Raw genomic sequence first — 24,216 nt, forward strand, 5'->3', positions numbered from 1 at the left:
GGCTGCTGTGAGGACGCCATTAACATAATTGATCGGATTCATTTTATCCTCTTTATCCTCTTTCAGCGCACAAAAGATGCGGCCTGACGCCACGTGGAAGCCTGCCCCTTGCCTGGAGAGGGCCATCTTCTGCACTGTTGCAGGGAGCATGATTCTGGGTCTGCACGAAGTCTGCTGAACCCGGAGTTTCCAATAAGCGATGGTCGGGAGTGTAGTGATGACAGTTTTACATGGGAGAGAAAAACGTGGTCAAATATTGCGGAGTCAGAGAGAGAGAAACACAGACACAGGAGCGGGTTTAAAAACATCTTTAATTTACTTTGCACGTGGGCGCACATTAGCCATGCCTCGGGACTCAAGTCAATAAAAAAGTTTACAAATGTCATCATGCTGCTTGAACTGTTGGAATTGGCTGGCGCGCTATGCTGCTGCTTCCGATGTCTCTTATCTTATACTCATTCTTAAAAATATTAAATAATTGTAATTCGTTTAATCATTTTACCTTATATTAGTTGACTTTTATACTCAGGTTTTTTTGGTAAAGTCACGTAGGTAAAACAATTTTTACCAATAAAAGTAAAATAAAACAAATTAAAAAATTCACGACGTTTCGGAAGCAACACAAGCCTCCGTTGCTTCCGAAACGTCGTGAATTTTTTTATTTGTTTCATTTTACTTTATTGATTTAAAAAAAAATACCTACGTGACTTTACCGAAAAAACCTAAGAGTATGAATCCTTGCAGTCACGAAAGCTTCAAATCTAGAATTAGTTGACTTTGTTATTTTCATGTCATTGAGTATCGTTGTTGTTTTATGTTTCACTGCTGTAGTTATCACCTTTTACGATGCAGCATTGCCTGGCCTTGCAGCCTGCAGCTACCATCACCTCTCCTGACGTACATGTACTACTACACATTAAACTCATACACGCGAACTTACACGTATTTTCATACTCTATATCGCAGTATACACACTGTATACAGTGTTACATGTAACATACAGTACACCTGTAGGGCTGTTACAGAGAGCCCGTTATGCATGGCAGCCTATGGTAAACAAGCACAGTGGGCGGGGCTACGTCAGTGCACGGGCAGGTGCCCTCTACGACGTCCGCGCTTCGGACGTTACGATCCCCCGGGGCCCCACCCCTCAGGGAGGGGGGTGTATAAAAGGGGAATGTATCGGGAGGCTCGGGAGTGATGTTTAGCTAAAGAAGAGGAGGAGGAAGACGTCTGAGATAGAGCCCTGGACTCCCCCTGGTACGCCGTCCTTATCAGGACCGCGCAGGCTCGAGCCAGTGGCGTGGTACCAGAGCCAGAGCCAGTGCTGGTCTGGACTCTGGGTACCGGGCCCGACTGACCAGTGTCGGGCCAAGATAGCCTCCCCTAGCCCATTAGTGGAGGACTCAGAGGCAGGCTAAGGTTAGCCTAGAGGTGTGTCCTCAGATAGACGGGTGAGGGGGCCGATACCCCCTCAATTGTGTATGTCACAAAGTTGGTATTCAAATAAACAAGTGTGCCTCCAACTCCGGTGTCAACGAGTCGTAAGCGTTACTACACACCTTTACCTACACACTTACATTGCACATTAGGCACTACACGAGCTTCTCACACACACACTAACATGCCGTACATGTGGCACGTGGTGTCAGAGCTGGGAAAATTCCCCCCCCTCCTATTAAAAGACTCATCAGGATGCTATAGTAATGACTGAGAATTGAGTGGTGGTAGGGAAAGAGACGAGGCAGGGTAGGAATGGAGACACATTTCCGGCGGAGGGGTGCAGGCCGGGTGTGTGGGGTAAGGCAGGCGAGCGGGGAGTGGCAGAGGGCGACGTTAGAAACAGAGGCACGAGAGAGAGGCGGCTCTGTTGCTGTTGCTTTATTGACAAGTTAGTTGTGGGGCCGTCCATAAATGGCGTCACGCACCTGGGGGAGGGGGGGGGTCAGACATTTGTGACGATGTGTGACGAGAAGGGGGGGGGGTTTGAGAAATGTGACATCACATAAAAATGCGCCACTTTAAATAAATATAGAATTGTTATAACAACACTAATTGTTATAACAACACTCCTACAACATCAGAGTGTAGCGCCACATTAAATACGCACTACAATGACAATAGTTTAAAGCGATTTGAAGCGTGTTTTATTTTTAAAATGGAAATATGATTTTGGGGGAGGGGATGGGCAGAGCTTTGTGACGTCATAGTTGAGGGGGGGGGGGTCTCACTTTTTTGTGACGCCGTGTGACGCGGGGGGCGGGGTCAAACATCGTCCAAAATCGCGTGACGTCATTTATGGACGGCCCCTGTTGACACATACGCGCACGAGAGAGAGAAGAATCCGTGACTGTGTTTGGTTGTTCCATTGAGAGAAGTTGGACGACCGTCCGCGATCTGTGATCGCAACAAACGTTCACGTTGCATTCCCGAGGAGCAAGGCGGTCCATCATCACACTGTGACCTGCGTCCACACCCAAAGGTGGCTTCATCAGAGCTCAACGCTGACCCACGCAGGACACGCCCACCTGCCCTCAGGCCCCGCCCACCTGCCCTCAGGCCCCGCCCACCTGCCCTCTGACCCCTGATTTTGGCGGGAAACCAACATCAGATTCTAGATTTGAAGCTTTCGTGACTGCAAGGATTCATATGCTTAGGTTTTTTCGGTAAAATCACGTAGGTAAAACGTCGTGATTTTTATTTTTTCTTTTATTTTACTTTCATTCATTTTAATGTTTTACCTACGTGACTTTACCGAAAAAACCTAAGAATACAACATCAGATTGGCGGCAGTGATGTTGCTAAGCAGCGAGGTGGTGAGACACGGGCTGAGGTAAAAGTTTTACTTCTTGCGTACAGGCACGTGAAGTAAAGTCACTGTGCTGATTACATTTACTGTGCTATGAGGTAGGGAACAGCGGTGTAAGGTTACAACTTGTCCAGATCAGGGGCGGTTTCTTCATTAGGGCGATTGGGCGACGCACCACCAATGTCATTCAACCACAGAGTCACGCTAGCCGTCACTGTGCCTCTGGATATAGTCCAATCAGCGTCATGTCCCGTTCTGTGGAGTACCGCCTCTTTTTGGGCGATTTCACTCCGGCTGAGAATCGCCCCGAGTGGCCCCATAGACTTACATTCAAAGATGTTTTTTTTCGAACGGGGGCGCTGCAATGCATTCTCTATGGCTTCCGGGAGGGCTCGCCCTAACGTGCTTACGTCATCATACGTAAGCACGTTTCATCCAACAATATAATTTGTCGCCACCTAGTGGAATCTTTAATAAAAGAAACTTGAGTGGATTGTATATTGATAGTGAGTATAGAAACAAACAAGATGTATTGTAAGAGTCACTTTATTTTTCATTAATATTAAAGAAGTGAAGTTGCCTTTACATGCTTAAGCTGTTAATTTATCCATTGCATGGGTGGACCTTATCCTTATCAATCATCCAGACATTTGCCCCCCCTGAGAGATTTTGCAGGAGCCGCCACTGGTCCAGATAGAGTTACGTGATTAAGAATGTAACACAACTCTGTAGCATTCTGAGGTAAATCTTTAATAACGTATTTTGGATTTAAGCTGCGAATGTTAACATTTATAGTAACATAGTTACATAGCTTAGGTTATTCTCATAACTCGTTTGTAAGTGTGACTTAAATCAAAAGTAGTTATGATAGGTATAAATGTTGTGTTAACATTTTTGACATAAATCCGGTATTTAAAGCTAGAAAAAGTCTTTAAAAGCATATTAAATATTTAATATGTATATTTAAGCATTCAGAATAACGTAGTTACGTAGCTTACATGATTCTAAGAACTCGTGTGTAAGTGTGCGTATGATTGCAAGCAAACACGATGTGTGAATGTGCTGTAATTGACGCTACGCAGCGCCCCCCTGTGATGACAACAGCAGAGCTCCGTGACAATAAAACTTGCAGAGAGCGCGGAGATCTTTAACTTTGGTTTAAAGCTTTCGTGACTGCGGGGATTCATAGTCTTGGTTCTTTCGGTAATGTCACGTAGTAGGGAAATAATAAAATAATAAAATATACAAAATTTATTGTTTTATATTTTTATATAAAACACTTTCTTTTATATTTTTATTATTTAATAATAAAATATAAAACATTTTTCTTTTATATTTTTATTATTTAACTAGCTTTACTACCCGGCTTCGCCCGGGTCTTGGATCCACGACGCTAGGCCGCCTTTGTCTCCCCAGTGGCGATGTTCATACGCCACAGCAGTTACTCGTTTTGAGGCTGAGTCGACCTAGGGGAGGCCCAGGACCGGTTCAAATAATCGTCACCGGTGGTGGCCGTGAGCGGGAATGGAACTCGGGTTGCCGGGTTCGTAGCGTGGCGCGCTAACCACGACACTACAATGCGTTACGCTTCCGTTGTAGGATTTGTGTGAGGCGCGCCGATCCGCTGTAGGGTTTTAGTGAGGCGCGCCGATCCGTTGTAGGGTTTGTGTGAGGCGTGCCGATCTGTTGTAGGGTTTTAGTGAGGCGCGCCGATCCGTTGTAGGGTTTTAGTGAGGCGCGCCGATCCGTTGTAGGGTTTTAGTGAGGCGCGCCGATCCCCCGCGATACAATAATACTGTCTAATCGCTATAATTTAATAATCGACCGACCCTATAATAGTAATTGCACACATTGTGGTGGGGGGGGGGGGAGTGAAGAGGACGTGAAACTTTGTGTTAATGCGTGCGCCTATTTTTAACGGGAATAAAAAATGGCGTCCACCCTGCGGCGAAAAGTCGCTACTCGTTGCCAGGGGCAACCGCCGTCCAATGAAAGCGGCGAAGGCGTCGCTACCCGTTGCCAGGGGCAACCGCCGTCCAATGAAAGTGCGTATGGTCCGGCGACACAACAACAACAACCGCCATTCGCCACTAAGTGGCGGTGACGTCACCACGACGCTTGTGCCAGGCCATGTGCACCCTGAGGCCACGTGAAGTGTCGAACGCCCGCTGGCAGGAGGTCACGGGGCAGACCCAGCAGGTGCCACGGGTCGACTGACCGAGATGACCGAGATGACTGGCTGATGCACCACCTGTGCCCCCTACTGTGCCAACTTGCTGTGCTTTAGCCACCCGGCGCTCCGCTCGTTGTTGTGAGCGACACACACACACACAGACAGACAGATTCACGATTTTATATATATAGATGCTATGTGTGGTAATAGTAATGCTGTGTGGTGATGCTGTGTGGTGATGATGCTGTGTGCTGTGTGGTTATGCTGTGTGTGGGGATGCTGTGTGGTCATGGTTTGTGTGGTGATGTTTTGTGTGGTGATGGTGTGTGATGGTGCTGTGTGTGGTGGGTGGTGCGTGTGGTGAAGCTGTGTGATGATGTTATGTGTGATGAGTCTCGATATGATGGAACTGTGATGATCCTGAGTGACGATGCTGTATGTGAAACAGTGGCCACGTCTGTTCTGCTTTCACAGGACAGGGAGGTTTACAACAGATCCACCCTCAGCTTCCAGCCAAGAGGACATTGCCTCGCTTAAAGGCACCGAGGGAACTGTGGCCAAATACCTGTGTGAGTTATTCAGTGTGAAACATGGGTGATGGGGCCATCTTCACGATAAATGATCACTGTGTGCGTGTACGAGGTCGATTCAGCCTCAAATGCTTACCTAGTTTTGTGTGTAAACATCACCACTAGGGAGACAAAGGTGGCCAGCGTAGTGCTGGCCGCCAAGCCCCTCATGTGCTGTGCCAGCTTTCAAAGGTGCTGATTTGCCCCGACAGTCTGTTAAGGCAACACGGGGAATATTTATCTTTGTTTACATCAGGGAACTTGATGCGGTGTTTGAACAAAATCGCTACTAGGGAGACAAAGGTGGTCGGGCGTGGTGCTGGCTACCCACTTCCTCATGTGCCATGCTGGTCTTCATAGACACTCGCTAACAGCACTTTCCCCAATGGTCTGTTGAGGCTACACAGGGGATCTTTGTCTTTGTTCACAGCCCATTCAAGGACCCTACTGAATACAGCAACGAGTCTAAGTGTGGCGTTCTTGTGTAAATAATCAGCATTACGAGTCAGGGGTAATTGGGATGTTGAGATGGAGTGTGTGGCTGTGAATGTGTCTGTGCATTTGTGTGTGGGGGGAGTGGTGGCATAGTGTTTAGCACACTGCACTACGAACCCAGTTACCTGGGTTTGATTACACGCCATGGCTAACATCAGTGGCAGGTGATATCTTATCCAGTCCTGGGCCTCTGCTAGGCAGTTTCAACCTCAAATGAGTTCCTCATGCTGGTAATGATCAGAATGATGGTGATAGTGGTCGTGATGAGGATGGTGCTAATGATGCTGTTAATGATGTGAGTGATGGAAATGGTGATAGCATTGGTGATGGTGTTGGTCGTGGTGATGGGAGTAATGGTCGTGGTGATAATAATAACATTGGTGATAATATTGGTGGTGATGGTAGTAGTGATATTTGTTTTGGTGGTCATGGTAGTGATGGTGGTGATGGGGATAGTGGTGATGGTAATGATGGTGGTGGTGATGGTGATGATGTTGCTTATTGTGATAGTGATGTTGTTGATGTTCATAGTGTTGACGATGGTGGTGATGGTGATGTTGATGGTGGTGATGGTGGATGATGGTGATGACGGTGTTCTGTAGTGATATTGTCATCGCTGTTGTCACAGACGGATGCTCACCGACCCTGGACACAAACTCCGCTCATAACTACCTCCAGATCTCCTCGGATCTCAGGACGATGACGTGGACCGATGCCTCCCAGGGTCGCCCCGATCACCCACACAGGTTTGATGGCTGGTTACAAGCCCTGTGCTGTGAGAGCTTCTCGTCGGGCCACCACTACTGGGAGGTGGACGTGGGGGACGCGCGGCTGTGTCAGGTTGGAGTTACGTACGGGACGATCCCACGGAAAGGGGGTGGTGCTGCACAGCTGCTGGGAGGGAGCGACGCGTCCTGGTGTTTAGAGAAATATGACGACAACTTCTCAGTGGTTCATGGTGGAGTGAAGACTGAACTGTCGGTGAGGGGGGCCCCCTCCCCCCGCAGAATCGGGCTTCACCTGCACTGGGAGGGGGGGCTCCTGGCGTTTTACTGCGCTGACTCCATGGAGGTGATCCATGAGGTTCGGCAGAGATTCTTGCAGCCTCTCTACCCTGGGATGTGGGTGGGGTGTTGTAATGAACCATTGAAGATCGTGGATCTGAGTCGTGCATCCTGAGGATGATGAGAGATAGAAACCCAAAAAACGGTGGAGAGGGTGGATGGTGAGGAGAGGGTGAAGTGAGATTGAGGGGAAGGTGGAACGGAGGGTGTGGTTAGATTCAAGTTCATTTATTAGGTATAGCCCTGTGAGCCATTCGGCTCTTGAATCGGGTGCAACCGCAACAAACAAAAAACCAAAAAAATGAACAAAAACATCTTAAAGTGACTATATGTGACAAACAGAAATCCAAGAAAAGACAGCAAAATATTGATGAAAAAATCACCGTACACCAACGCTGTGTGCAAAAATCCCAGTGGGATGCAAGTCAAACAACCAACAACAACCACAAGACAACTTAGATTAAGGCCATCAGTCTTACTCTGTCTTACAACAAACAAACATGGTGAGGGTGAGGGGAGGGTGAGGTGAAAATTGAGGGAAGGGAGAGGTGAGCATGGAGGGGTAGGGTTAGGGTGGAGGGTGAGGTTCAGGTTGGCGGACATGAGAGGTGTCGCCGGTGCAGAACCAATCGCAGTTTCGTGTGTCCGCTCACGTCACCACGCCTCCTCATCCCTGCGATTCACCATCAGCACCATCGTCACCATCACCAACATCATCATTATCCCATCATCATCACTATCAACAACAACAACCGCCATTCGCCACTAAGTGGCGGTGACGTCAGCATGACGCTTGTGCCAGGCCATGTGCACCTTGAGGCCACGTGAAGTGTCGAACGCCCGCTGGCAGGAGGTCACGGCGCAGACCCAGATGCCACGGGTCGACTGACTGAGACGACTGGCTGATGCACCACCTGTGCCCCCTACTGTGCCAACTTGCTGCGCTTTAGCCACCCGGCGCTCTGCTCGTTGTTGTGAGCGTCGCTCCTCCACTCTCCGTTGTTGTTGGAGGGCGACTGCCTCCAACTGCCCAGTAGCGTCCTTCACGAGCCTCCTCCACTGAGGCCGATCTTGACACCGCTGGTTCCAGTCATCGGCAAGTCCACTCAGCTCCACGTCCTCCTGTACCACATCACTCCATCTCTTCTCGAGCCCGTGCCGCACCCGTTTAGCCCCCTCGATCCGGATGAACAAAAGCTGTTTAGGCATGCGGTGACTGGGCAGGCGGTCTACATGGCCCAGCCAACGCAGCCTTGCCTGCCGGAGGAGCTCACCGATGGGACTTTGCCCAGATCTTTCAAGGATTTGTGAGCTCCTCACACAATCCAGCCTGGTTAAGCCCAGGATGGATCGTAGGCAGGCCAGCCTAAATATTTACAATTGGCGAAGATGCTCTATTAGGGGGGTCCACGTTTCGCAAGCATATAGAAGGAAGGGAATGACTGTGGCCGAGAAGACCTGAAGCTTCGTGCGGAGCGAGAGACGCCACCTTCGTTGGTCGTAATATGCATCATGAGGGAAATGTGGGCATGAGGAAGACGACGTTTTTGCCACCCAATGGTGTGCAATGTACTGCTTGTCTATGAAAAGACGCCGCATCTCATGATGCGTATGACGACAAAAAATCCGCAGACTACCTGCTGGATCTCCTCTCTGTTTCAAAGAACAAATTTGACCTAAGGTCTTTGCTCATTTGCCAGCTTCACATTCCCTATTGCCGTACAAATACTTGAGCAGGGGCCTTTACTATTAAAGCCCCCAGGGTCTGGAATGCAATTTCCAATAAACTGCAACTTGAATCACTACCTATGAGATCTTCACTCAAAACTGCTCTAGAGGAGTTGTACAACCCTAGCTGCCACTGCTATTCAGTGGCCTGAAATCAAATGTATCGCTCCAGATGACCGCTGCAAAGTAAGATCTTGTGTTTTGATTATAGTGTGCTAATTTTTAAAGTTATACATTGAAATTTTTTGATATTCCTACTGATACTCCTGCTGTTATGCAGTGACTCAAGCAGCCGGCTATGGCTGCAAAGTTTGCTCGTACATGTTATGTATGTCGTTTATTGTTAAATTGGAATCACAACTCCTATGATCACTGTTACATTGTTTTTGTAGCTTTATTTTGGTGATTTCGAAAAGGTTCTGGTTTAGCCATATTTGTTTGTTGTAGTACAGAGTTAGACTGATAATCTAAATTGTCTTATGGTTGTTATTGTTTGACTTGCATCCCACTGGGATTCTTGCAGACAACATTGATATGGTGCATTATCTGGAAGACTTTGCTGTTTTTTCCTGGATTTTTCTGTTGCGCGTAATCACTTTAAGATGTTTCTTGTTCATGTTTTTGTTTGTTGCGGTTGCACCCGATTCAAGAGCCGAATGGCTCACAGGGCTACACCTAATAAATGAACTGAAGTTAGCTCCCACACAGCGTTACGCAACCAATGAAAAGATAATGCCGCTTGACTGATTCGGAGTGAGACCTCTGCTGTTAAACCCGAGCCAATCATGAGCACACTGCCCAGGTATAGGAAACTCTACACTCTCTTCACAACTGCCCCATCACCAATTGAGAGTTGTGGGGGTGGAGTATCCGCTGGTACAAAATACCCAGGCAGGTGCTTAGTTTTGGTGGGGCTGATGGTAAGGCCCCAACTCCCGGTGGCAAGTTCCAGGTTCAGCAGCAGCGCCTCCAACTCCTCCTCCGAGTGAGCAGCATTCACCAGATCATTGGCATATGTAACATGGTTGAGTAATAGGGAGTCATCCCTTGACCGCACCTGGGCATCGATCAGCCTCCCATTATATCTGGACCAGATGGAAATTCCTCCGGTACAGCTATTGAAGGCTTCACGAACTACGTGGTTAAAATAGATGTTAAATAATGTGGGAGCAAGAGGACATCCCTGTCACATCCCAAGGTGTACAGGAAATGGCTCTGACTCCTGGCCACGTAGTTTTCCCGGGCCCGCTCACCATCAAGGTCCTTAATGATCATGAGCAGAGGGCCAGGGACTCCGAAAGCACGAAGAACAACCGAGAGCCTACTGATGGTATCATAGGCCTTGACCAGGTCGATAAAGCAGAGTTGTAGGTCTTGTTGGAATTCCCTACACCTCTGCTGTAGCAGACGGACAGAAAATATGGCATGTGCAGGACCGCCCTTTCCTGAAACGGCATTGGGGCTCCACAAGCCTCTCCTGCATAGAAAGCCGCGTGCCTAGCAAGGCGATTTTGAATAATCCTTGCCAGGACCTTTCCCGGCACACTAAGTAGTGAGATGCCCCTGTAGTTGTTATAGTCTGTGCGGTCCCCCTTCTTAAAGAGGGGGTGTGGGGGTCGCTGGCCCCCGAGATCTCCCCTCTCTCCCGACTACAGGGGTCCCGCCGCTCCCTGACCCCTCGCTGCTGCTGTGCTCATCGCCCACGGGGCAAGGACCATCGTCTGATGGTTCCCCTCCCTGGGCCCCCCCACCTCGGGTTCGCGTGGAGAGCATAGCTCGTCGCCGGCTCCCATAAGCCTGTTAACACGGCGTTGCCTCTTCTTCAGTCACACGCAATGCCTCCTCTCGCGCAGCCCTGCACAGCACTCACACGCTGTGAGCGTACGTACGCACAGCCCCGTCAATCAAACGAATACCCACGTTACGAGTGCGCACCTGTGGAATGCTGATTACGCACACCGCGAGCGTATGCACAACACAGCGCTGACCATACAAACGCGATACCTCTTCTTGCGCCGCGCCGCACTCACACGTGGCGAGAAAATGTACACCCAGCACCCCACACGTTCACACTTCTCAACGAGACCACAAGAGCTTACTATTATTTATTATTTATTTATTATTGGCTACCTGCGATTTGCTGTTTAAGTCAGTGTGGATCGACAAGACGGACCTACGCTAACACCCAAATGTCTATTCCCGATTTACCTACTTATGATATGCTTTTACCTCCTTTACTCACGGGTTGATGCACTTGGCGTTCTGTTGGTCTCCTCGCCGTTCACCTCGACTCGTCTCATGGACGTTCGGGTAGCCAGGCTGGAAGCCGTCACGAGCACTGCCTTTCTCGAGTAAAGAGAGCGTTTACCTCTCTGTATCCTCTTTTTATATCCAAAACTACAAAGAAATCCCGACTCGCACGCCTTCCTAGCCAATCAGGTCATGGCGCTCCCTAGCTTCATTTTTGACACGCTAATGAGCCCCGTCCACGCCTGCCGCGGCGTCAGCTTGCGGGCGCCTTTGTTATGCCAATTAGCCGCGGCTTCCATAACAAAGGCTCGCCGTGGGAGGTTGTGCGACGGCGGCCTCCCCGTGCCCCTCCCACGCTAATTAGTCGCAACTCCCATAACAAAGGCCCCCCTGTGCCCAGCGTCCCCGCTAATCGACCGTGTACCCGGTCCGCCTTTTCGATACGTGGTTGTGGGGGTGCGTGTTCTCACCGCGGTGGCGGGGTGGCCCCGTCGTGACCATGCAACTTTCCACTCGAGTCATGACGCCGCGGTGCGCGTTAGCGTCGAAGGGGACCGTCCAATTCCCTGGCTGCAAGAAACCGTTAAGATTATCCCTATGAGGGCTTTTCAGGTAAAAACCTGTCAGCTAGGAGGTCCCCCTCGTGCTTTAGGTGTTGGGGGGAAATGCGTGAGTATGTGTGTTTAGGTGGGGGTGGTGAGGGGGAAGCAGCGTCGGCCTCGCTGCTCGAGACGGCGGGATCGTAGGCAGAGGCACCCGCCGATCGGCTCCTTGGCGGTGGCATCACATAGCCCCCCGAGGTGCCAGTCCCCGTCCCGGGTTGACTAGAGCACCTCGCCTGGCGACGAATTGACATGTTCTGTTTACGTGACAACCCTTACTAGTTGGATGTGTCGAGTGGTGGCGGGTTTTAACGACAAATTTATTTACGTGATCTAACCCTAAGAAACCTCTATTATGGACATCCATAATAGCTGTGGTGGCGCAGTAATCCTCACGGAAACCAGACTCTTTAATGTGCGGGAGATCGTGAGTTTTAGGTCGCCGTCTATTTGTGATTAAAGTCTTTTTTCAAATATTTTAGCAATTGTTTAAAGAATAGAGATTGGTCTATAATTATCCTTACGTCAGCCCTAACAAAACTGCCCACACCCAGTGAAGCAGTAGCTGTGCAGGGTGCAACTGTCACATTCTAAAGGTGTTCGTAAACCTTACCTTATTGCATGCAGTCCCGTATTCTTAGTCTAACAAACCGCCAATTATCTCCGAAGTATAATAAAGCATTTCCCCACTTTTCAAAGACTGCACTTTATTTGTGCCGAGTCACCTATTTTTGAATTAAAATGCAACTGGCAGTTTCTAAAAACGTTCACATAACATCCGACTTTTTCACGTATCCACCAATGATTCAGTGCCAGCGAGTCGGACACGTGACGAAGTGCTGTAAACATTTCAAGAAAAATGCTCATTCTGTCCAAATTTAGCATTGCAGTTCCAATCATAAAGTGGAGAGGTAATTCCTCACGACTATTCTATTTCTATTCCCTGAAACGTGGTCAAATAACCGCCACGACCCGCACAGCGTGCGGCGGCCCTCATCCCGCAGTGGATTAACAAAAGGGCTGTACACGGACAGCGTATCGCATTGTGGTTAGGATACGGAATCAAGAATTCACGTACGTATGTTGAACTTGTTTCGCAACGTACAGAGCCAACTGTCCAAATCGATTTGAACTGCGTTCTGTGAAAAAATACGCAACTTGAAGTGGGTTAAGTTGCGTCGACACCCGAGCAATTATTTGCGTGCAACTTGGCAACTCGGGTGTATGCAACTAAATCGCTTCGACGTGGACGTCTCTGCAACATGTTGCTCACAGTGTAACGAGACTACTTTCAAGCATCGATCTCCTTAGCGAATCGTAGCAACGTATCGCATCATCACGCGCTGCACAGAACTGAATTGTGATAAACAGTTACAATCCAGATGCTGGTGAGGATTCGTGGTAACCAGAAGAGAGGGCAGACATTTTAGGTACTGAGACTTGTCTTTTGTTGTGCAACTACTCACACAGATTTTTACAAAGCAGCTGCAATGACTAAGTCGCACGATTTCTAGTGATTTGGTTTCGCAACTTTGGATTAAGAAAATGTGAGACAATCAGTTTTGTCGTTATCCGAATTCAATCATTCAATCCGTGTCCATAATTATCAGCATCGTCCTTACCACTGAAACATGTAGGATCAGTAGCACGTTACCTTGAGGGTATAATGCCACGTTACAGACAGGAAACGCCGATTTGTCGTTAATTTAAGCGGCACAGCCGATGGTGGTGTACCTCGACACATCTGTCACTTCTCCTACTCAAAGGAGACAAACTTAACCCATGATTCATTAACGCATTTAACAATAACCCTGGAATATGCTCACACAGAGGAGAATGGGGAAGATAAGGAGGTGTAAATTTCTATTTAAAGAGAAATAATAAAACAATAACATTTTCACGATGTATCGTTTGCAACACAAGCAATCATCATCAGGTGTGAAAACTACAGCAAGAAACGTCGTGAGAATTGTATTATTTTATTATTTCCCTTCTACGTGGTGATGTTAAAGGGAGATAAAGGCGGCCGCGCGTGGTGTTGGCCACCCACCCCCACTCCTCGTGTGCCGTGCCGGCCTTCATAGGTGCTACTCGCTAACAGCACTTGGCTCAGCAGAAGTGTGCTAAGGCTGTACGGGGATATTTGTGAATACCTCTACAGTCTTGTCATCTCCCACAGCTCCGAGATTACGTAGCCATCGCTGCAATCATATTTAGTCAGCTGGGAAGAGTAAGACGGAGTTCATTCGCAAATCAGTGGGGTATCTCTCAATGGATTGCCCTGTATTAGGGTGATTTCTTAAGGTTGTGGTTTATATGTTAATGGTGGTTTCAGGTGTTGGTGGTTTGTGGTCATTGTAGGAATAAGCGTTTTGTTACAATGTGGCTTTTTTATTAAATGGTGTATGGGCAGCTACACGAGGTTATTTTGTTTTAGCCAAATGAGAGTGAGTAAGTGGGTGCGTGAGATGGTGGGTAATTGAATCAGTGAGTGGGTGAGTGTAAGAGGGACACAATGTGAACGAGATGGAGCATGAGTGAGTGAGATGGTGAGTGAATGAGTGATATGGTCGGTGAGTGAATCGATGGGTGCGTGAGATGGTGGGTGAGTAGGATGGTGGGTGAGGGAATGAATGAGTCGGTGAATGAGTGAGATATACTGTGGTGAGTTTAGGGCGAGGTAAGTGAGGTGAGTTAGCATGAGGTATGTTGAGATAAGATGACGTGAATTGTGAATTGAGATGAGATGAGGTGTATGAGGATGAGATGAGTTGACGTTAGTTGAGATGGAATTTGACCAGCCACCCATGGCGCTCACACGTCAGCACTTTTCATACCGAAAGAACAAAAGAACAGTGCAGTACTTTGACCACAAATACGACAAAGGCACGCATTGCACCGTGACCACGGGACTCCGGTCGGAGACCATCGACGACTGCCGGTCAGGCGGCTCCGAGACCTCAGACTGCAGCTGCGCCAAGCTGTTCAACGTGCGGTCGGAGGTGCCGGCCAAGCACAAACACCGTCTTTTTGAGTGCAAACTTCTAGAGCGCAGTTGTCAGTGCAAAACAAGACACCCCCTGCTGGGTGCTGGGAATCCTTGAGGCTGCAAACGACTTCACTGCAGATTCGTGTATCCCGGGTTCATGCTGCCTCAAGGCCGTAGCCATGGAGTCAACATTGTGGGGGACCAAATCTTCCAGGGGGTCTGGGGGTCCCCCCCCAAGAACAAAATCGAAATTTGAAAACGAATTTCCTGCTTAAAATATATGAAAATTCACTAACACATAGGATGGACTCTTTATTTATTTTTTACAATAATGTCTAATAGTGTAATGTATTACATTGCTCTGTATTTTCTTTTTTACTTTTTCTTGTTTCATTGTATGTAATGGCAGAGATTAGGGATTAATAAACTACAACCATAACCACAATCATATAAACAGAAATCTATTTTATAGCAATATATTGTGGGGGGCATTTTGAGCATATTTGAATATTGGATGTGTCCCCCCCCAATAAATATTATAATTACGGCCTTGTGCTGCCTCATCCCTTCACCCAAGAGTGGAGCGAGCGTGAGGGTTTGTACGACGATCGCCGCGCTATATTCTTGGTTCTTTAGGTAAAGTCAATTAGTAGGGAAATAATGAAATAATAAAATATTAAACAATTTATTGCTTTATATTAAAAATATTTAAAAAACATTTTTTATTAAATAATACAAATATTAATTTTTTTTTTTTATATTTTATGAAGTAATAAAAATATTAAGTAATGTTTTATATAAAAATATAAAACAATTTATGTTATTACTATTAAATAATAAAAATATAAAAGAAAAATGTTTTATATTTTATTATTAAATAATAAAAATATAAAAGAAAATGTTTTATATAAAAATATAAAACAATACATTTTGTATATTTTATTATTTTATTATTTCCCTACTACGTGACTTTACCGAAAGAACCAAGAATATGAACCCCTGCAGTCACGAAAGCTTTAAATCAAAGTTTAAGATCTCCGCGCTCTCTGCAAGTTTGATTGTCACGGTGCTCTGCTCTTGTCATCACAGGGGGGCGCTGCGTAGCATCAATTACAGCACATTCCAGTCCCTCCAGAAAAACGCGGAGTTTTTTGGTGATTGTTGCGGGCAAAAATCGTTGATTATGCGGCACGTTTTCTTAAAAAATGCGATGGAATATGCGAGATATTTATGCAATCTTATGCAATTAAATTGCGGGAACTTGCAAAAACTGCGGTTTGATGAAAAAGAGAAAAACACCCTATTCACTAGGCTACTACTTTAATGTAAAGAGTAATTTCTTATTACTTCCTATGATAAGTAAGCATACTACATCACAGAAAGTGCTGGGAATATTTAAGTTCTCATCTTGTTTTATTTCAGACCTTAACAAACAGATGGCTCAAACTTACAAAACATTGAGTCGAACAATTTCTGTAGCTTTACAAAATGAATATGCTACAACGTCTGTAAAAATGAATAAACAAAATATTAAAAAATAAAATGTATGCTTCCTGTTTTACAGAGGTAGCTATGCAAAATAATTTGCCCCCACTGTCATGTAACACACTGGGGAACTGCTTTGCGCAGTTTTATGGGCTTATGTTTGTTGGCAAATGAGAAAGATTTGCGGGCTTCATCATGGTTTCATTGGCATCGCGGGGTTTGCAGCTTTTCAATGATGTCGCGTAATGAGTGACGTCACTTCATAACGTTCCCATGGCAACAGGGGAAATGGCTGCGCTTGTGTGAAGTAAACGCAACATTTTTCAACTTTCTGCTAAGATATATGTGACTTTTTGCAACGAAAATGCGGGGATTATGAAATCATGCAAGCCCGCATATTTTGCGCGCGGAAATCTGCAATTTATGCGGCGAAAGTGCCGCGTATTTGAAAAAACGCGCCCCCCGCATAAATATGCGGACTTTGGCTGATTTTGCGTGAAATCTTGCGATCGCATAATCGCGTTATTCTGGAGGGACTGACATTCACACATCGTGTTTGCTTATAATCATACGCACGCTTACACACGAGTTGTTAGAATCATGTAAGCTACGTAACTACGTTATTCTGAATGCTTAAATATACATATTGAACATTTAATATGCTTTTATAGACTTTTTATAGCTTTAAATACTCGATTTATTTACGTCAATAATGTTAACACAACATTTTTACCTTTCATAACTACTTTTGATTCAAGTCACACTTACAAACGAGTTTTGAGAATAACCTAAGCTATGTAACTATGTTGCTATAAATGTTAACATTCGCAGCTTAAATACAAAATACATTATTAAAGATTTACCTCAGAATGCTACAGAGTTGTGTTACATTCTTAATCACGTAACTCTATCTGGACAAGTTGTAACCTTACACCACTGTTCCCTACCTCATAGCACAGTAAATGTAATCAGCACAGTGACTTTACTTCACGTGCCTGTACGCAAGAAGTAAAACGTTTACCTCAGCCCGTGTCTCACCGCCTCGCTGCTTAGCAACATCACTGCCGCCAATCTGATGTTGGTTTCCCGCCAACATCAGGGGTCAGAGGGCAGGTGGGCGGGGCCTGAAGAAAGGTGGGCGGGGCCTGAGGGCAGGTGGGCGGGGCCTGAGGGAGGGGGGCGTGTCCTGCGTGGGTCAGCGTTGAGCTCTGATGAAGCCACCTTTGGGTGTGGATGCAGGTCACAGTGTGATGATGGACCGCCTTGCTCCTCGGGAATGCAACTTGAACGCTCGTTGCGATCACAGATCGCGGACGGTCGTCCAACTTCTCTCAATGGAACAACCAAACACAGCCACGGATTATGATCTCTCTCGTGCGCGTATGTGTCAACAGGGGCCGTCCATAAATGACGTCACGCGATTTTGAAGATTTTTAACCCCCCCCCCCCTCGTCACACGGCGTCACAAAAAGTCAGACCCCCCCCCCCTCCAATTTGACGTCACAAAGCTCTGCCCCCCCCCCCCAAACCAAATTTCCATTTTGAAAATAAAACATGCTTCAAATCGCTTTAAACTATTGTTATTGTAGTGCGTATTTAATGTGGCGCTGCAATCTGATGTTGTAGGAGTGTTTGTATAACAATTAGTGTTGTATATAACAATTCTATATTTATTTAAAGTTGGCATTTTGATGTGACGTCACATTTCTCAACCCCTACCCCCTCGTCACACATCGTCACAAATGTCTGACCCCCCCCCCCCCCAGGTGCGTGACGTAATTTATGGACCGCCCCACAACTAACTTCTGTCAATAAAGCAACAGCAACACAGCCGCCTCTCTCGTACCTCTGTTTCTAACGACGCCCTCTGCCACTCCCCGCTCGCCTGCCTTACCCCACACACTCGGCCTGTACTCCTCCGCCGTAACTGCGTCTCCATTCCTACCCTGCCTCGTCTCTTTCCCTACCACCACTCAACTCGCGGTCATTACAATAGCATCCTGATTAGTATTTTTTATAGGATGAGCACCTAGTTTGGCCCATGCCTTCCGGTCGCTCTAACCCAGGTGTCTGCTTCATGACCCGCTCGGATATTAAAGTCACCCAACAGGATGACTCTATCCTGGGGGGCGACTTTAGCTCTCACCTGGGACAGGAGGTTATTAAAGGCGTCTGACTCATCAGTCTTCTCTGCATCCTTCCACTGATGTTCATCTTTGGTGGGGGTGTAAGCAACCACCACCACCATTCCTCGCCTCTTGTTGATGGGGAGGCAAGCCCACAGTAGCCTTGGCCTTACAGCTTCCCACACCTACTGCCACACTCCCAAACCACCTTCATTATTTTGCTAAAAAGAAGTGCCACTCCCTGTTGTTTCATGCCCCGAGTGGAGAAGTGTCCACCCCTCATGATGACTGGAGCCAGAACCGGTCCACCGGACCTCCTGTATACCACAGAGGTCCAGGCATTACCGGTCCATTTCCCAACAGTGCAGTGGCAGCCTCTCTCCCACAACGAGAGTCCAGACATTCCATGTGGCCAATCGCAGTGTTCTCCTGCTCCTGGAGAAACCCTGATGGGAGGAGGGAGGGGTTCAGTCTGGCTCTACCAGATGGGAGTGTCTCCCTGGTCTCTCGCACAAGCTTTTCGGTGTTTCCGTCGTGGTGCTTGATAGAAAAAGTGTCAGGAGGAGGGGTTACCAGCCCCTCGCACGCAATAATCTACCTACATATGTAGTGATTGTAGCATCACTACTGTGTATACACGCACACGTGTGATGCCACTATGTCGGGAGCGTCACTACCACGTGGGTCTACGCACACATATGACGTCATCCCGGCTGGAGGCAGAAATGACGTCAGGGCCGGTTCGGGACGCCACGGGGGTGCTGTGACGCCGTGGCACTCTCTGTGATCCCGGCTGGACACGTGACCGGATCCCAGTGGGGGCCGGGGGGCCCAGGGGGCACCTCAGGGAGGGCACGTGGACAGCAGGGGGGCTTCGAGAAGGTTCTCGAAGGGAGGCGTGGCCGGGGTGGGGCCCGGGCACGCCAAGCCCCATATAAGCAGCCTCCTCACGAGGTTCGGGGCTGCCCGTGCCAAGAATGAAGATGCATCGTGAAGACGCCAAGAAGAGTCAAGCCTCCAGTCAGCGGACCTGCCAGTAGCCCACCTGGCTGGGTCACGCTAGAGTAGCTGAGAGTTAGAGAAGTGTGTGTTAGCTAGAGTAGGTTGGTGGTCACCACCCTATGTGTAATGTACAGTGTTATAATACTTACTGTTCCAATAAATGAGTGTTGCCTCCCAAGAAGTGTGTGCACCTAAATTGAACCCACTATACATACACAACCCCGCACTCATACCACTATGGTTCACACACACACACAGCTTGCAGCACACTCACAACACATGACCCGCACTGTAAACACTGTAGTGCACTACATGCTGTGATATACAAGCTGCAATGGACCAGAGACGACAGTCAACCACTACAGTATGCCACGCTTCTCGAACACTGTACAGTAATTCACACGAGGGTGTATCACACACTAATGTATAAAGCAGAGGTGTGGACTCGAGTCATGTGACTTGGACTCGAGTCAGACTCGAGTCATGAATTTGATGACTTCAGACTCGATTCGACAAAATGTACAAAGACTTGCAACTCGACTTGGACTTTAACATCAATGACTCGTGACTTCACTTGGACTTGCGCTTTTTGACTCGAGAAGACTTGCTACTTCCCATGAAAACTGGGGGAAAAAATGTTCACACGGCCGCGCCGCTCTCAGTTTATCTGCATCTGTGAAAAAAATGTGCACCACCTGTATGCATGCAGAGAGCACGCGCGCTGCCTGCACGACATCCAATCACTGTAGTCCCACGTTGTTTTGATTGGACAGCATCTAAGCAGGCACATTGCAAGACAACCAATGAAGCGCAACAAGCAACAACGCGCCAGTTGGCAAAATGATACCGAAGATAGTTTCGTTTGGCTATAAAAATTACGATGTAGTCGACAAAAAACGAGTTGCAATTTGCAAAACATGCGGGTCGAAGATTACAGACGGTGCTGCCACAACGTCTAACTTTGTTCGACACCTGAAGTTGCACAAAGAAAGGTAAGTTTTGAACGAATGCTAAGCACCTTATCGGATGTACCGTAACTTACTAGCTGCTGCATATTTACTGTATCAACGAGACAGTAAACGCACGTCTCCCTTGCTGGTTAATGCTTACAAAAATAGGGATTTTTGAACCCCGATTATATGAGGTACATGAGTGCAGCACACTCAGATGGAAAACCTCTTCAGCATCATGTCAACGTCCGTTTTAAAGTATCATTTCTACCTTGCTGCTAGACGGATAAACACAAATGTATATCTCAGTCTCTCCAACACACATGAGACAAAAACAGGCCTTCCAGTTTTACTCTTTCAATCGTTCAGTTTCAGAGTGGCTGGTGTGCTGCCTCATTGAGGTCGTTTATGTAATTTTGGTTAATCACAACTAAGCTGAACTGTCGCTGAAGACATAAACAATCACAATTAAACAATGAATGAGGCAGCAGTAGACCTGCAATTGCTGTGTGATGCAGCAAGGCACCATGGAATCTGGTGTGCAGGAGAGAGTGAACTATAAAGCAGGGGTTCCCAAACTTTACCATGACAAAGCCCCCCATATACCAGTAGATTCCAGCCAAGGCCCCCCTGACATGGGCCGTTCCACACTCTTTTTTCTGTGCACCTCCTTTCACAACTCGATGGAGTTGGTGCATCCCTAAACCCATCCAAGTACAACAGGAAACATAGTAAGACATATACACTGTAAAGAGGAAAATGATGACACAGTCACAGAAGATCCACCATTAGCCTTCCCTTTTCACATCATGCCCAAACAGCAGGCAGCGCATGGACATAGCGTGCTACCGTAGTCTAGGTCTGTGAGGCAGCGCACCACTGGGATATATACAGTATATAATAAAATAATAACGATTATAGTAGTAATGTTCAGAGATGCAATAGATTATTATAGTGCAGTTCTTAACTAATGGGGATATTGTTTAGCTTATTTTTGGTTTAATTTGGTTTATTTTACTTATTTAATTTATTCAATTATTTTGTTTTGCTATACTTTTCATGCCAACTTGCCATGGCTCCCCTAGCACCCCCTCGCGGCACCCAGGGGTCCCCGTCCCCACTTTGAAAACCACTGCTATAAAGCATATGACTTCAGTTTCTTGAGGGAAAGGGCTTTCTTCTGACTTTTGAAGCAGTGAAAATATTCTTAATATTGCATACACTGAAACTGAAATGTATTATCGTATACCGTAGTGTACAATAGACAATGAATATTAACACAACAACATTGATATGAGTAAAGAGTAGTTTCAAATACAACATGTGTGGCTATAAGGGATTTTCTGACATCTGTTTCATATTCTTTTCTGTTACAGGTATGAAGAATACCAGATGAACAAAAGCATCGTAGATGAACCACAACAGCCTTCAATCTCACAATTCCTGGACACTCGTGTAGGGCGTTACAGCATGAGCCACCCACAGCAGAAGGCCATCTCCAATGCGATACTGTCTGACTTGATTATTGATTGCAATTTTCCTCTATCTATTGTGGAAAATAAGAGCTTTCGTCACTTTCTGGCTGTGCTGGACAGCAAGTATACCCCAGTCTGTCGCCGAACGCTGACCACAAAAACAGAGAGCCTTGCTGAGGAGAGACGTTCAAAGTTAAAAACTCAATTGAGCAACACTGACCATGTTTCAGTCACTGTGGACATTTGGTCTGATCGAAAGATGAGGGGATTCCTTGGTGTCACTGTGCACTGGATGGAGAGAGATGCAGAGAGGGTACAGCTAAAGACAAATCTCTTGGCCTGCAACCGCTTCAAAGGCTCGCACACAGCGGAGCGCATCTGTGACCAATTTGAGGCAATATGTGATGAATACAACATCAAAGCTAAATTGGACTATATCATTAGTGACAATGCTGCTAACATGCACAAGGCATTTACGGTCTGCTTCCCCAGCGAACAGGAGGAAGATGATGATGCTGGAGATAATCTTGATGATCCTGAGCTATGGCATGACTTAACCCTAGAAGACCAGCAAACCGTCGATGCTGCTATGGCAAAGAAACAGCGCCTGCAGTGTTTTGCACACACATTGCAACTGGTGGTGGGAGACGGTTTGAAAGAAACAAAAGCGGCATGTCCTTCTCTCTCCAAGTTATAAAAACTTAGCTCCCTGCTCTACACAAGCACAACGTTTAAAGACATATTCGATGGTGAATTTGGGGAGCACAGAGGCATCCCTGCTGCAGTGAGCACGAGGTGGAATTCTACACTGCGGCAGGTGAAAGCAGTCCTTCATTGTGATCAGCAAAAGCTCTGCGCAGTTCTTGAGAAGGCCGGGCATAAAGAACTGTCATTCACACTACGAGAGTGGAATCTGCTGAAGGAGTTGGTGGACATCTTGAAACCGTTCGGAGAAGCAACTGATTTGACACAGGGGGAGAAAGTCATTACAATCAGTGCAGTTGTTCCATCCGTCTTGTCCCTCAATCACCATCTTGAGAAGCTGAAGCCTCAAGTTCGTTTCCTGAGCGGCCTGGTCAGAGGTCTGCAGGCATCCCTGGAAAAAAGATTTCTTGGGATCTTCATTAATGTGAAAATGGCCCTGTCTCAAGAAGGGATCATTGCCCCCTTTTCAGACACAGTCTACCTGAAAGCAGCTGCCTTGGATCCAGCCTTTTGTCTGCTGTGGATTGAGCCCCATGTGCTGGTCAACCGTGACATCAAGGCAGAGGTGGCACAACGAGTTAAAGGTAAATCTTATTGACTTGCAATGCAACTTAAATGCAACGTAAAATAATTTGATCTTAATCTGATCTAGGATCTAATGTGATATTAATCTGACTTTAACAATAATAACAATTTTCAGTCTTGCACAGTATCATCAACATCAGTAATGGTAATAAGAGCTCTTTTGTTTCTGCTGTTGTGACACGTTTTTTTTGAATTGATCCTGAAAGATGCTGCAGAGACGGAGCAACCTGTGCCTGTGCCGGTGCCTGCTGAAGAAGAACTAGAGGACATGGAAGGAGAAGGGCTGTTTGCTGCATACCATAAGAGGCAGAAAAGGGATGTTGGGACCCCACCAGCAGTACAGCTAAGTCACTACATTGACATGGCAGAAGGACAGAATGCCCTTTTGTTCTGGGCACTGAACAGTAAGACTCTTCCTTCACTCTTTCAAGTAGCCATCCGAGTCTTGGCAGTGCCTGCTTCTAGTGCTCCAGTGGAGCGAGTTTTCAGCCATGGTGGCATCATTCTGCGTCCCCATCGTGCACAAATGACTGACAGACTTTTGGCCAATTTAATCTTTTGCAAATGCAATGCAGTGTAGGGGCCTCCCTCCACCTGTCCACAGCATGCATGCGCACACACACTCACTCTCTGCTCATCACCTGTCCACACAGCTCTCTCTCTCTCATACACACCAGTCTCTATGGAGGCATTCCAATTATATTATCAGGTTGGTCCAGTTTTTCAGAAGTGATAATTTTGAGGAGTGAGGATTTTATTGATGACATGTTTAAAAAAGTTTAGGCTAAAATAACCCATGTCTATTTGAAAGTGAAACTGTTTTGCAATATGAGGTCAATGCAATACAGGACTGAAGCTGCTGTGCATTGTTCTAGTGCAATATGCTGTTGAAATAAGATCATTTTTTGTGAAAATTAAATTTTCTGTTTTTTACTGTGTTTGATTAATGTCATTGTATAAAAAGAGGTTTAAATAAATACAAATCTTACAGACATACATGATTTGTATACATTTTATTTCTGTGGTAAGAGGACTTGAAATGACTCGAAACAAAAATGGTAGGACTTTGGACTCGACTTGAGACTTGCAGGCTTCGACTTCTGACTCGACTTGGGACTTGCCTCATCTTTGACTCGACTTGACTCGGGACTCGAGAGCAAAGACTTGAGACTTACTTGTGACTTGCATAACAATGACTTTGTCCCACCT

General features: G+C 46.8%; 2 protein-coding genes and 1 long non-coding RNA gene across 3 annotated transcripts in view; 2 read left to right on the forward strand and 1 right to left on the reverse strand.

The window, feature by feature from the left end:
- The window catches only part of LOC144737450 (E3 ubiquitin/ISG15 ligase TRIM25-like), a 220,950-nt gene that overhangs the window by 146,759 nt on the left and 49,975 nt on the right, over positions 1-24,216 (reverse strand). The window lies entirely within an intron of this gene.
- LOC144737469 (tripartite motif-containing protein 14-like) lies at positions 4,144-15,226 on the forward strand. The gene is made up of 2 exons (XM_078620187.1): positions 4,144-5,551; positions 6,675-15,226. Exons 1-2 carry the CDS (start codon positions 5,413-5,415, stop codon positions 7,223-7,225), a joined length of 690 nt encoding a protein of 229 aa, XP_078476313.1. The 5' UTR covers positions 4,144-5,412; the 3' UTR covers positions 7,226-15,226.
- Positions 19,864-24,003, forward strand: LOC144737372 (uncharacterized). Its single transcript, XR_013588965.1, has 3 exons — positions 19,864-20,284; positions 21,619-23,006; positions 23,214-24,003. It is a non-coding gene; the product is annotated as an uncharacterized LOC144737372 (long non-coding RNA).

This window comes from Lampetra planeri, chromosome 69 (genome assembly GCF_965212315.1).
Source record: "Lampetra planeri chromosome 69, kcLamPlan1.2.h2, whole genome shotgun sequence".
Classification (NCBI taxonomy): Eukaryota; Metazoa; Chordata; class Hyperoartia; order Petromyzontiformes; family Petromyzontidae; genus Lampetra; species Lampetra planeri.

Coding starts and splice junctions, on each gene's coding strand:
- LOC144737469 (XM_078620187.1), top strand. CDS start 5,413: ATGCTGTATGTGAAACAGTGGCCACGTCTGTTCTGCTTTCACAGGACA. Junction 5,552..6,674: donor AACTGTGGCCAAATACCTGT/GTGAGTTATTCA, acceptor CTGTTGTCACAG/ACGGATGCTCACCGACCCTG.